The sequence below is a fragment of the Oncorhynchus gorbuscha genome, linkage group LG16 (genome assembly GCF_021184085.1).
Source record: "Oncorhynchus gorbuscha isolate QuinsamMale2020 ecotype Even-year linkage group LG16, OgorEven_v1.0, whole genome shotgun sequence".
NCBI lineage: Eukaryota > Metazoa > Chordata > Actinopteri > Salmoniformes > Salmonidae > Oncorhynchus > Oncorhynchus gorbuscha.
Genome location: NC_060188.1, coordinates 61,963,948 through 61,978,450, shown reverse-complemented (window position 1 = coordinate 61,978,450; position 14,503 = coordinate 61,963,948). Strand labels below are relative to the sequence as shown.

The 14,503-nt window shown below is 41.9% G+C and overlaps 1 protein-coding gene across 17 annotated transcripts in view; it reads right to left on the bottom strand.

Annotated features, from left to right (window-relative positions):
* The window catches only part of fam222ba (family with sequence similarity 222 member Ba), an 85,389-nt gene that overhangs the window by 12,861 nt on the left and 58,025 nt on the right, over nucleotides 1-14,503 (bottom strand). For 9 of the 17 annotated variants that reach the window (XM_046303580.1, XM_046303581.1, XM_046303595.1 and 6 more), the window contains one exon: nucleotides 3,583-3,710. In XM_046303580.1, the coding sequence (XP_046159536.1) occupies nucleotides 3,583-3,664 (82 nt within the window). In that variant the 5' untranslated portion in view covers nucleotides 3,665-3,710. Of the gene's footprint in view, nucleotides 1-3,582; nucleotides 3,711-5,110; nucleotides 5,172-14,503 lie in introns of all 17 variants that reach the window. The other 8 variants (XM_046303591.1, XM_046303587.1, XM_046303586.1 and 5 more) reach the window with 3 other exon arrangements.

The following is a 14,503-nucleotide window of genomic DNA, read 5'->3' as shown; positions in this document are numbered from 1 at the left end:
CTTTCCCACACTGATCGTTGGATTCAGTCTTTTAAGATAATTAGATGACACACTGTGCGACGTTTACCAAATATTTTTTTTGATATCAACCTAGACATATTGTATGACTTGCTTGTTCTGTAGAGACATTGTGCGATTGGTTTGTGAGGCTATGTAAGCCGACGTAGGCTAAGTCAAGTGCAGCGGTGTATTAGATCTGCGCATGTGCCAGCACCAGCCAGGATGCATCTTAGAAATAGTTTTCATATACAAACTTTATATGTCCGAACTCTAAATTAAATAGGCTTCCCAAAAATAGCATGGTCGCGATATGGTAAAAAGTTATTTTGATTGGCGATTGTCCATTTATCAAAATCCCACCAGGTGGCCTGATTTCAGATATGTTATGTAAACAAGATTGAGGGAAATCATTCGTCTTGCAAAGCATGTAAACGTTTAGATCATACTATTATATTAATCGGACTATTCAAAATCGTATTATTGTGGGCATACTCAGTGTAGGTTGTGTTCCTATAGGTCAGTCACCAGGATCGGCTCGTAACACCAGCCACACTACACGATTAAGGCTACATGTTTTTGCCAGAACTTTGTCAGAGCCTACGGCCGCACGTAGTGCTACTTAAAATCGGCAGACCTCGACCCTGTCACAATGAGCGTGCCAAGACACTCCACAATCGTTTACGGCCCAAAAATTTGCACACGATGTGAACATTATGTCTGGACTGCAAAATCGTGGCATAAGATGGCCAACATCGTACAGTCGGGGAGCTTGGATAGGAGATTTGAGAAGCTTTCTACAGGACTTGGCACCAGTTCTGAGGGACCAAAAAGAAAGGAGAAAACATGAATGGGTGTCCATTGTTCAAAACAACATGAATCTGTTACTCCTGTTTGGTTGTACATTTTAGGCAAAGTAACCATGTGATCGTAAACCACAGGAATTTCAGAAATGAATTCAATAACAGCAAATACCGAAAATATTTAGGACTATCGACTGAAGTATGCGTGAGAGAGATGTCACCTGGGGTTGGGAGAGAGGGGGTGGGGGTGAGGTGGTATCACACGTTGAGACAGGTGAGACTGTGCGAGAAGGGTGTGTTGCTCACAGATGGGGAGAGGATGTTCACAGCTTTCTGTAAGTATACTTTTTATTTCTCAAATAAATTTTGAGCTCAATAGCAACTATTTTACAAACAAGATATTTGATATGGCTTTGACATACGTAAAGTGCAAAATGCACATTGGCCATTGCATAGGCCTCATTGGGTGCTAGGCTACAACTGCAAAATGTGTTTGTTTTTTACATTACATGTGCTGTTAAGATTAATACATGGCTACTAGCAGCGGGTATTATCTTTAGAGTTAGTGATATAGCTAATGTGCTTTGAGTTTCCCCCAAAATTAGCCCCAAATAAATTAGCCTACGATATTCTAGCACAAAGATTTTAGATTGTAGTGGACAAAGACTAAAATAACATTGAAAGGGCCAAATACAGGGCAACACGCTATTCAGGTAGGATGCAATTTTGGAAATTTTATTTTTTAATTTTTCTGTATTAATAATCATTTGTTAATATCATAATTATTATTGTTTTCATTGTTATTGTAGGCCTGTTTATTCATCTAAACCAGTTCTTTAAAATATGGAACATGTGTTTTGTTTCATTCTGTTCAGACATTTGTTTGCTAAATTTAATTTAATCTGTCTTTAATTGTGTCCCCGTATTTACACTGCATAAAAACAAAACAACAATTTCAAAGGTTACTGAGTTACAGTTCATATAAGGAACTCAGTGAATTTGAATAAATTCATTAGGTGCTAGTCTATGGATTTCACCTCATGCAGCACAACACCTCCTTCGCATAGAGTTGATCAGGCTGTTGATTATGACCTGTGGAATGTTGTCCCGCTCCTCTTCAATGGCTGTGCGAAGTTGCTGGATATTAGCGGGAACTGGAACACGCTGTCGTACACGTCGATCCAGAGCATCCCAAACATGCTCAATGGGTGACATGTCTAGTGAGTATGCAGGCCATGGAAAAACTGGGACACAACTTACAGAAATTGTTCACAACATTGACATCAGCAAACCCGCCCGCCAAACAAGACGCCATACACGCTTGTCTGCCATTTGCCCAGCACAGTTAAAACCGAGATTCATCTGTGAAGAGCACACTTCTCCAGCATGCCAGAGGCCATCGAAATGGAGCATTTGCCCACTGAAGTCAGTTACGATGCCAAACTGCAGTCAGGTCAAGATCCTGGTGAGACCGTTTCTGACATCTTGAACAGAAATGACTCTGTTGTGCAAACCCACAGCTTCCTCAGCTGTCTGGGTGGCTGGTCTCAGACGATCCTACAGGTGAAGAAGCCCGATGTGGAGGTCCTGGGCTGGCTTGGTTACACGTGGTCAGCAGTTGTAAGGCCGGTTGGATGTACTGCCAAATTCTCTAAAACAACAGACTCAACTTATGGAAGACAAATTCATATTAAATTATCTGGCAACAGCTCTGGTGGACATTTCTGCAGTCAGCATGCTAATTGCATGCTCCCTCAACTTGACATCTGTGGCATTGTGTTGTGTGACAACTGCACATTATACAGTGGCCTTTTATTGTCCCCAGCACAAGGTAAACCTGTGTAATGATCATGCTATTTAATCAGCTTCTTGATATGCCACACCTGTCAGGTGGATGGATTATCTTGGCAAACAAGAAATGCTCACTAACTGGGATGTAAACAAATTTGTGCATTTTAGAGAAAAAAAGAGCTGAAAAAGAGCTGTTTGTGCATATGGAATATTTCTGAGAATTTATTTCAGCTCATGAAACATGGGACCAACAGTTGTTGCATTTATATGTTTTGTTCAGGATAGCTTATAAGTAGGACTGTTGTAAAATAAATATCATTAGCCTATTGCTGTCATTTGTTGGGTATGGTAGGCACTAGCCTTTTTTTGTAATTGCTGCAATATAGCCCATTCAATACTTTTGTGACAGTTTAAACCAGTTCGCAATTGGATTTTTTTCTTCTGTTGAGCCATTTTCTTGCACAAAATTAAGTTACAACTGCAATGTTGTGTTTGCCACAAAATAATATCCTGCTCATATTTTCCCTATAAACAATGATTTGACTTACTTCTGATATTACCCTAATAAGGTTGAGAAACTTTTGTTAAGTTTTGGTGTGGTGTGGTTATTAGCCTATTATACTGCAGGCTTACGTTATAAATGCAGTGAGCATCGGTGCGCCAACTGACTCAGAGGAAGAAAGTTTTAGGACTACCATAATTACTCCTATAATCTAACAATGCTTATCTTTATAAAAAATATTTGGATTGAAAATGTACGAATTAGCCTCCTTCCATACACCAATATCTGTATTGCAAGGTGGTATAACGCCGCTGCTACATGTGTACTGCCTTTAAAAGACCTTGGGTCTTGTAAAGGAATGAATGACTTGTGTGAGTGAGTGAGTGAGAGGGAATGAATGACTTGTAAGTGTGAGTGAGTGAGTGTGTGTGAGAGAGCGAGAGGGAATGAATGACGTGTGAGTGTGTGTAGTAGAGTAGAGACCCTTACATTTCTGAAGTCCAGTGTTCATCTGCGTGTGGGAAAGAAGCTGGAGGGAGAGGTCACCTGGCCCTGGCAGGCAGGCCAGCATTTCACACAGACACTAATGCAACATGGGACATTCGTTGCTACTCACACTGCAGAGAGAGAGGGAGGAAGAGAGAGGACAGGAGAGAGGTCAGAACTCATAACATAACTGCAGGGACACATATGCTACATAGAGATACTATAGTAATAGTATATAGCAGAGTGCTGGGGGGGGTTCAGTTCAGGGAGGACACAGTTACCTTTCAATTAGAAAGTGTTTCACACCTGGAGCATCAGGTAGAGGTGACATTTGATGTGAATAACAACTTAAATGAAAACATCAAACAGCCAAGGTAAAACGTGGGGCAGACTCTTCCCCCAGGCCTTGGGAGGTTTAAAATTACTATGTCACAGAGTCAACCCCGTCCACCCCTCCAAAAACAAGTGAAATTCCAAAAAAGCGTCACCACCCTTCTACAACACACCATTTGCATATATTTTTTTATTTGTAAAAAAGCAAACTTCTCCTTTAATGACAGATATGAACTCCACTCACAATGAACCCACTCCAGAGAGCAATAGTAGGAACATGACAGTAAGTAACACATCAATACTACGGTCTAGGGCTGGGCGGTATACTGTATTTTACTATACACACACACACACCGGTATTTATGCACGGACCGGGTTTTTAACTTTACCTTCTATAACGGTATTAGAATGTTTGGTTTGTTAAATGTGATATATATTCTAAATGATATATATATATTCTAACTATATAATTATAATAAACATTATATTTCCACGATTCCAAAAGTTAATCCAAGTGTTTTGATCTAAATCGCAATATTTGGTTAAAAATAAGGTTTAGTATTTTTGCCCATATGGTGGCAGTGTGGAAATGATCTGAAATGAGTGCAGGAAATACAGAAATGGATGGAAATGCAATAAATTATTTTAGGTTGAAGTTGAATTGAACAGTATAAAACAATCCGAATGAAGACCCATTGAAATAATTTAGAATGTGTTTCCACTCTAGGGTCACACACTACTCAAAAGAAAATGTAGAACTTTTATTAATCAAAAACATAAAATACCATCATAAATTTGAAAAATACCATGATATGCTATTTTGGCCATATCGCCCAGCCCTACTACAGTCCGCAACAGCCACAACAGGAGTACATTTAGGGATATCAAACAATGGAGCAGAGAGACCGTATACAATTAAATAAATAACAAGGTACTTTAATAATGAGAGGCTGTATGTGTGTGAGAGCTTGCCACCCAGTAACATCAGCAGAGAGAACAGATTTAATTGCAGACTGCTTCATTTAGTTACAGTATTAAAAACACCACAGATGCTTGTACTGAAGAACAGTCAGGGAGCAAATTAAGTTGACAGAGTGTGTTGCCCCGTGCCCTTCTCCTTTGCTGCTGTGTGGCATCAGAACAAACACCGGAGCACAGACAAACACACACACCGCGTTGTTATGAGGAAGGAAATTACCCACAAAACAACCTTGGCATGGCCGTCTGCCGCAGGGTGCCGGCTTAAAAGTGTCTGTCCCCTGTAGAAGGAGAGAGAGGGTGAGATGAACTCCCTTTAAAAACACAGGAGCTGAAAAAGGTCAGGATGACAGCTCATTTAAATCCTCCCTGGGAGGGGAAACAAAACACGCCTTAATGAAGCTGGCAGTTACACACACACACACACACACACACACACACACACACACACACACACACACACACACACACACACACACACACACACACACACACACACACACACACACACACACACAGAGGTGGAAGGGAGGCTAGGGCTGGGGGAGGCTTGACGGGGGTAATGGGCGGTAGAGGGAGTGCACTTTCTTCACACCACCAGACAGATCATGTTCCATTCTATGTGGCAAAGGGTGATGCTGCGTCATCCTCCCTGACACCCCCCCCCCTCCTCCCTCAGTCCTGCACACTCTTCTTCCTGATTTACAGCCTGACCAGTGGCCAACCATATGGCAGCAATCCCTGCCCTTGATTCAACGTGTCACCACGCATTAACTTTAATTGGCCTGATAGGTTGGTTTTTCCTCCCTGTAAGGATTTGAGGAATAGAAGATTTCAGCACCGGTCTTACAGCTGCAAGGAAGATTCCCCCCTCTCTTTCCATTCTTTCATCTTAGTGCCAATATTTTTCTGCAAGGATGACAATCTTTTCAAGAACACAAAAGACATTGGGGTGGAGGTAGTCAACCTCACATCAACTGCAGACGTGTGGTTGCAGGTGTTTCAAGAAGAATATAGATAGACGAGGATGGGAGGGTTCAGTCAAAACAAGATCTCAATTTATTGGTTTGTTGCACACACACACACACACACACACACACACACACACACACACACACACACACACACACACACACACACACACACACACACACACACACACACACACACACACAAGGGCTTGACATGAAGTTTTTTAGCCACTTATTCAGACAAGGACAGATTTTTTTTTGCAAAAAACCATGGGCCAAAAACGTGACTTTACATTTTGCTGTATGATGCAAGGAACCACTTCACAAAATAAAATGCATGTTAAATCACTGGTATTGACAATGGAAGGCTGCTGGTCTCTGATCTCATATATTATATATGCTACAGTTGTGGCTTTGAGCAAGGCATTTAACAAAACGAAGAAGTGGATCGTGGACTTCAGGAGACAGCAGAGGGAGCCCGCCCCCATCCACATCGATGGGGCCACAGTGGAGAATATGAAAAGCTTCAAGATCCTTGGCGTACACATCATTGAAAATCCTAAATGGTCCACCCACACAGCCAGTGTGGTGAAGGTGGCTCAACAGCACCTCTTCAATCTCAGGAGGCTGAGAATTTGGCTTGGCCCTTAAGACACTTCTTGGCTCTCAATCTTTTACAGATGCACCATTGAAAGAATCCTGTTGGGCTCTCCAGAGGGTGGTGTGGTCTGCCCAACGCATCACCAGGGGCACACTGCCGGCCCTCGACGACATCTATAGGACCCGGTGTCACAGGAAGGCCAAGAAAATCAGGGACCTCAGCCACCCGAGCCACGGCCCGTTCACCCCGCTATCATCCAGAAGGCGAGGTTAGTTCAGGGGCATCAAAGCTTGAACCGAGAGACTGAAAAACAGCGTCTATTTCAAGGCCGTCAGACTGTGAAATAGTTACTACTGGCTGTCCTCCACCCAGTACCCTGCCCTGAACTTTTGTCACTGTTACTTGCCGGCTACCACCCGGTTACTGAACCCTGCACCTTAGAGCTTTATGTTTTTTGCAACTGCACTTGAAGTAACTTTCGAAGTTCTTGAAATGTTCCAGATTGACTGACCTTCATGTCTTAAAGTAATGATGGACTGTCGTTTCTCTTTGCTTATTTGAGCTGTTCTTGTCCAAATACGGACTTGGTCTTTTACCAAATAGGGCTATCTTTTGTATACCACCCCTACCTTGTCACAACACAACTGATTGGCTGAAACACATTAAGAAGGAAAGAAATTCCACAAATTAACCTGTAACAAGGCACACCTGTTAATTCAAATGCATTCCAGGTGACTACCTCATGAAGCTGGTTGACAGAATGCCAATAGTGTGCAAAGCTGTCATCAAGGCAAAGTGTAGCTACTTTGAAGAATCTGTAGGTGTGTCCAAACTGTCTATATATACACACACACCCACACAGTACCAATCAAAAGTTTGGACACAACTACTCAATCAAGGGTTTCTTTATTTTGACTATTTTCTACTTTGTAGAATAATAGTGAAGACATCAAAACGATGAAATAGCACATATGGAATCATGTAGTAACCAAAAAAGTATTAAACAAATTATATTTTAGATTCTTCAAAGTAGCTACCCTTTGCCTTGATGACAGCTTGGCACACTCTTGGGATTCTCTCAACCACCTTCATGAGCTAGTCACCTGGAATGCATTTCAATTAACAGGTGTGCCTTGTTTAAAGTTAATTTTTGGAATTTCTTTCCTTCTTAATGCATTTGAGCCAATCAGTTACCTTGTTGAGCCAACGCCTACCTTGTTGTAGGGGTGTAAAAAAGAGAAAGACAGTCCATCATTACTAAGACATGAAGGTTAGTCAATCCCGAAAATGTCAAGAACTTTGAAAGTTTCTTCAAGTGAAGTCACAAAAACCATCAAGCACTATGATGAAACTGGCTCATGAGGACGAGGACCACATCAGGAAAGGAAGACCCCTCTGCTGCAGAGGATACGTTCATTAGAGTTAACTGCACCTCAGATTGCGGCCCAAATAAACGCATCACAGAGTTCAAGTAACAGACAACTGTTCAGAGGAAACTGCATGAATTAGGCCTTCATGGTGAATTGCTGCAAAGAAACCAATACTAAAACGACACTAATAATAAGAAGAGACTTGCTTGGGCCAAGAAACATGAGCAATGGACATTAGACTGGTGAAAATCTGTTCTTTGGTTTGATTAGTCCAAATTTGAGAATTTTGGTTCTAACCGCCGTGTCTTTGTGAGAAGCAGAGTAGGTGAACAGATGATCTCCACATGTGTGGTTCCCACCGTGATGCATGGAGGAGGAGGTGTGATGGTATGGGGGTGCTTTGCTGGTGACACTGTCAGTGATGTTTAGAATTCAAGGCACACTTAACCAGCTTGGCTACCACAGTATTCTGCAGTGATACGCCATCCCACCTGGTTTGCGCTTTTTATTTTTTTATTTTATTTTCACCTTTATTTAACCAGGTAGGCTAGTTGAGAACAGGTTCTCATTTGCAACTGCGACCTGGCCAAGATAAAGCATAGCAGTGTGAACAGACAACACAGAGTTACACATGGAGTAAACAATTAACAAGTCAATAACACAGAGAAAAAAAGGGGAGTCTATATACAATGTGTGCAAAAGGCATGAGGAGGTAGGCGAATAATTACAATATTGCAGATTAACACTGAAGTGATAAATGATCATGTACAGGTAGAGATATTGGTGTGCAAAAGAGCAGAAAAGTAAATAAATAAAAACTGTGGGGATGAGGTAGGTGAAAATGGGTGTGCTATTTACCAATAGATTATGCACAGCTGCAGTGATCGGTTAGCTGCTCAGCTAGCTGATGTTTGAAGTTGGTGAGGGAGATAAAAGTCTCCAACTTCAGCGATTTTTGCAATTTGTTCCAGTCACAGGCAGCAGAGTACTGGAACGAAAGGCGGCCGAATGAGGTGTTGGCTTTAGGGATGATCAATGAGATACACCTGCTGGAGCGCGTGCTACGGATGGGTGTTGCCATCGTGACCAGTGAGCTGAGATAAGGCGGAGCTTTGCCTAGCATGGCCTTGTAGATGACCTGAAGCCAGTGGGTCTGGCGACGAATATGTAGCGAGGGCCAGCCGACTAGAGCATACAAGTCGCAGTGGTGGGTAATATAAGGTGCTTTAGTGACAAAACGGATGGCACTGTGATAAACTGCATCCAGTTTGCTGAGTAGAGTGTTGGAAGCAATTTTGTAGATGACGTCGCCGAAGTCGAGGATCGGTAGGATAGTCAGTTTTACTAGGGTAAGCTTGGCAGCGTGAGTGAAGGAGGCTTTGTTGCGGAATAGAAAGCCGATTCTTGATTTGATGAGACTTATTTGTTTTTCAACCAGACAATAACCCAACACACCTCCAGGCTGTGTAAGGGCTAATTGACTGAGGAGAGTGATCGAGTGCTGCATCAGATGACCTGGCCTCCACAATCACCCGATCTCAACCCAATTAAGATGGTTTGGGATGAGTTGGACCGCAGAGTGAAGGAAAAGCAGCCAACAAGTGCTCAGCATATGTGGGAACTCCTTCATGAATGTTGGAAAAGCATTCCAAGTGAAGCTGGTTGAAAGAATGCCAAGTGTGTGCAAAGCTATCATCAAGGCAAAGGGTGGCTACTTTGAAGAATCTAAAATATGCATTATTTCATAGTTTGACGTCGTCCATATTATTCTACAACGTAGAAAATAGTAAAAATAAAGAAAAACCCTTGAATGAGTGGACACACCTAAACTTTTGACTGGTACTGTATGTGAGAACACAGACAGATAGAGAGAGAGCAGCTGGAGTAGCAGTGTTCTCTGGGGTGATCCATGTCTCAATCATCGCCAAAAAGTCAAGGGACTGAAGGGTAGCATAGGCTGAAATGAACTCTGCGTTCTTGACCGCCGATCGGCATTTCCAAACTATGCCGGAGACCAGGAATTCTTAAGGATACATTTTTTTCTGTGGAGCTCCTTGTCATTTAGGATATTCTAAGAATATCTTTGAGAGGGGGGAACATTGTCAGAAATACTGAATAGAGGAGAATACCAGCATTCCAACGGTGTCAGAATTACACCCAATTCTGAGCACTTGAGACAGTTTTAGAACTTGAGTGTGCAGCATTGGTTTCATCAACTGTGCACCCGTATCAACTGCATGTCAGCCATTTGTGGTTATAGACGAGTGCTGGTGGAACGTTTTTTAGTACATCGGAATGACAATTACATTAATACATGCAACTAGCTAAATATTTAACTAGTGAGGTAGCCAATTTAAAGCATATTGTGTTGTTTTGCTGGTTATCTAGTTAGTTTGCTGTAGGCTTGGGCGACATACTATTATACCGCATACCGGGGTATTTGGATATAGCCATGGGATGTTTTACAACATCATTGAAACTATTTTATGTTCTTTTTTATGAATTTGAATATTTGTAGCTACTTTTAAGTAAATACCTGCAGTGAACTTGTGCAATACGCTAGACGATAAAAATTGTGTTCTTCATTCTACGTCACATAATTTGTCATTATGAAGTTTACTGGTTGTCCCCAGTCACTTAGTGTTTGTTTGTAAGCACACAATGACAAGAAACTGGAGCCTTTAGTAGCTACTTAGCCATGTAGCTCAGTGGTTACGGTCACTTGGTAACAGCAGAGAATCCCCCCTGGATCAAGTCTTGCTGTCTAATATTTGTTTTCTGCATGCAGCACACTGAATATTTTGTTACTTGAATAACTTTGAGTCTGTCCTGCAAATACTTTCGGTCAAAGACACAAAATGTTTGCAATGTGCTCAGTAGCATTTAGTTAGCATTCTCTATTGGATTTTACATGCATCTGTTTGTTTTGCTAACCTTCGGATTACAGAGGATCAGTGAGGTTTGAAAATGGTGCCCCTTGTGTTCAGTGCCGGTATTACTGAATATCCCGACATGGCAATCTGGATAACACCCAAGTGCACTGGCACACGCAGGGGATGCATAACACCATGCCCTTTTCAGGATTTTCATGACTAACAATTAGCTATAACTGGGCAAATAACTCACAAACTAGCAATGAATATCAACCACAGTAGGCTGACTTTGATCAAGGAAATGCAGGCATCCAATAATTCTACACCGAAGCGCTCTGCAGAGATTGGTAGGACAGTGCACAACACATGGCAACTGGAGGACACTTTGAACCCATTTTGATTGGAGTAGCCTAGTTGTTTGACATTGTGATTTTTGCGGGAATTTATTCTACTTGTCCATTCAGACAACTTAAATCTATAATCTGCTTGTCCAATTGTTTTGGGGGGGGGGACTTCCTTTGCACACAAACACACCTCCCCTGAATGTCAGAAAATTGGGGAGCGCAGAAGCAAAGGTCAGTCTATGGTAATGCTCCAGCTGACACTCTGCTCTATAGTGGTAGAGAGACTACAGCAAGAGATGATGAAACCAGACAGACAGGCAGACAGACAGGGCATTGGTCTCCTACCCAGTGACTAGGCCACATCAACTTGAAATACATATATCAGACAGAAAAAAAACACGGTCTTTCAACAACACAAACACTCAGAAAGTACAGTAAGACCGTTGTTGACAGTCAGGCTCTCTCTAGCACAGCTTTGAGATATCAGATGCTGCAGCTTCATAAGATCAGGGCTCCTCCTCACCACACCCCTGTTCCCCGTGTGTGTGCGTGGCCTCTGCTACGCCAACGGATTCCTAATTGCCCACATGGTATAACCCAGGTGGGTTAGATTGGTATGATATGGACTTTACTCTGCAGTGACCCAGGCAGGCACCTGTATCCAGCTGGATTACAAGCCTTACTAGCTGCAATTGACTGTGTCAACGTCCCTACATAGCTAACCTTGCAGAACATACTGCAAACCATATTGAATACCATTTTATGCACAGTGTACACAATCAGCCTGCAAAAGTGACTATGTGGGAATTACAATGCTGTTAGCTTGCTTACTGGCTAAGACAGTACTTTCCGTTGCCCATTTCAAAACTACTGTAATGTTTAACACAGCTAGACTTTGCCCGCTGAATGAACACAAAATGTGGAAGTGGGATTTTGACTGGACTATACAAGCTTATTCGATGCTAGCTATCTGATTTGTCAATGTGGACATCATGCATTTAGATCTGATGCCCCGGACAATGTGAAAATCACTGTGATATAGCGTACAGCTGAATGAGCTGGAAAACATATGCAAGTGGATGTTTGACCAGACTATACAGCTGGTTAATAATGATTGTTAGTATGTTGTTTTTCCCCTTTCAAAATTGGTAGTTTTAGCTTTTACTTTATTCACTGCTCAGGATCTAGATCAAAAAGCCATGAATAAAGCAGGTGTGCTCTACCATTCCTATGATGTTTTCATCTCTCTAATCTTGTGCTAGGAACTCAAACGTCTAATATGTTCTAAAAGCATTTTCATAACATCACTTTCGACAACGTTACATAACATCGACATGCGTTAGAGACCCATGACACAGCAAGTGACTCTTCAGTCTCCACCACAACAACTCATAGTTGTCTATTTGAGTGAGCCTCTTTTTATAAGAGTTTAGTGATGAGACAATGCTGTACTTGAAAACTGATGCATGCAAGGTCACAAGCACAACTTCAAGCCATTTCGAGACGCCATGACATGTCATGTCAAATTGCTCCAATAATTTGACGCAACACAAGCCTATATCTTTCCTCCATTTCTCAGAGGGGTTAGAAAGACAGGCAGAACAACTCACCCATCTAAAAAAAACAGTGTGAGAGGCGAGGGCCATTTAGAAAATTACACCAGCCAGCTATAATTGCATTAGTCAATATCTACCCACGTCAGGGCAATCTGCATTGGTTAAACATTCAGGCGGAAGTGTTAGGAAATGGATCATAGGGATAATTGCAGAGAAAAACAAACCAACGATTTCGGGGCAGGAAGAGACCAGGGTTCAGCTGTAATGTAGCCTATGCAAGGGGGAAACTAGTGCATTTAATATGTGTTTATGAAAACTAAGAGTGCAGCATCAAAATAAGTAGCATTAGAAAAGATGGTTCCGAAAAATGCCTCCTTGCTATAAAAAAGTGAGAAAACTCTGTTTGGTTGGTTGTGAGTATTAACCACTAGTCCTTAGCAGTCTTTCCCAAATGAAGGTGAAAGCAATTAAGAGAGCTAAGCCTCTGTGTTGTGATAATGACTGAGGGAGAAGGAAAGGAGAAAGCCGAACAGGCTGTGTGCTGCTGTTATTTAATTGCGTGTTTACCCTGAGGTCATAGGGTCAGTAATAGAGCCAAGGAAAAAGCTTGTTGGGAGAAATTCATTGTATCCTAGAGTGTGCGTGAGTGTGTGTGCATACTCCCAGGGACATAGAATTAAATTACTTTTCTTTTGCGAGCGAGGAGAGCTGAATGCCGAGGTAAAAGAAAGAGAAAGGGGAACAGAAAGAAAATAGCTTTTTATCCTTGAATTCCGAACCGGAGCATTCTAAATTAAAAAAGCCCTCGCCTGCTCTTGTGCGTACTGTTCACATCAGTGTGGCCTTCATTAGCCCATCTGGGATGTACAAACAGCAGAGGCGGAACAGGATTAGCTGAAACAGTGCTGTTGCTTGCTCGGGGCCCACAGGCATGTAAGCGGTCGCCGTTCTGTTCCACTGTGTGTGTATACACATGGCGTGTACATGTGGTATGTGTGTGGATACATGGCGTGTGAGTGTAGTATATGTGTGCATACATGGCGTGTGTGCGCGTGTTCGACATTCTCACACAAGAGATCCTGATGACTGTGGCAGATTCTGAGGTGTGTAGTCCAAGGCTGGGCTGGCTGACATTTTTATTTTTCAACCATAGAGATGCCAGCCCTCATCAACCCAGGCTGCTTTTTACAACAAAAAATAATGTGTGTGTAATACTATGTACAGTGTATGTTTAAAATGAGTGAGGGAGGGGAGAGAATGGAAAAAGGAGAAACAAGCAACAGAAAAGTTAAGAAATCAAACAAAGAAATTGCTGCTGTGGTGATGAGGGAGAGAGAAGGGAGACTAGAGCAACTCAGAGCTGGTTTAGACAATAAGAGCCTCTTCACACTTAAGACTTTTCGTAAAAATACCGTCAGCTACACATATTATTAAAATGTAAACCTGCATACTTGCTACATCTTGACCGCTATCTCCGGAGTTGAAGCACGACACTCGCCCGACAGTTGGCCCCTTTGAAGCAGGGCTGTGTAAACAGAACTGCCTCGTTGAGCCAACACTCCTACAGTATAAATGGTAATAGCAAAGCAATGTTTTTGTAACAGCTAAAATGTATAGACATTTTCCTAATATTTGATACTTGTTTTTGAATTTGTACCTGAAATTGCAGTAACAGCCTGTTACAATATGAGAGACACACACACAGTGGCAAGAAAGAGTATGTGAACCCTTTGGAATTACCTGGATTTCTGCATAAATTGGTAATTCAATTTGATCTGATCTTCATCTAGGTCAAAACAATAGACACACAGTGTGCTTAAACTTATAACACACAGATTGTATTTTTCTTGTCTATATTGAATACATAATTTAAACATTCACAGTGTAGGTTGGAAAAA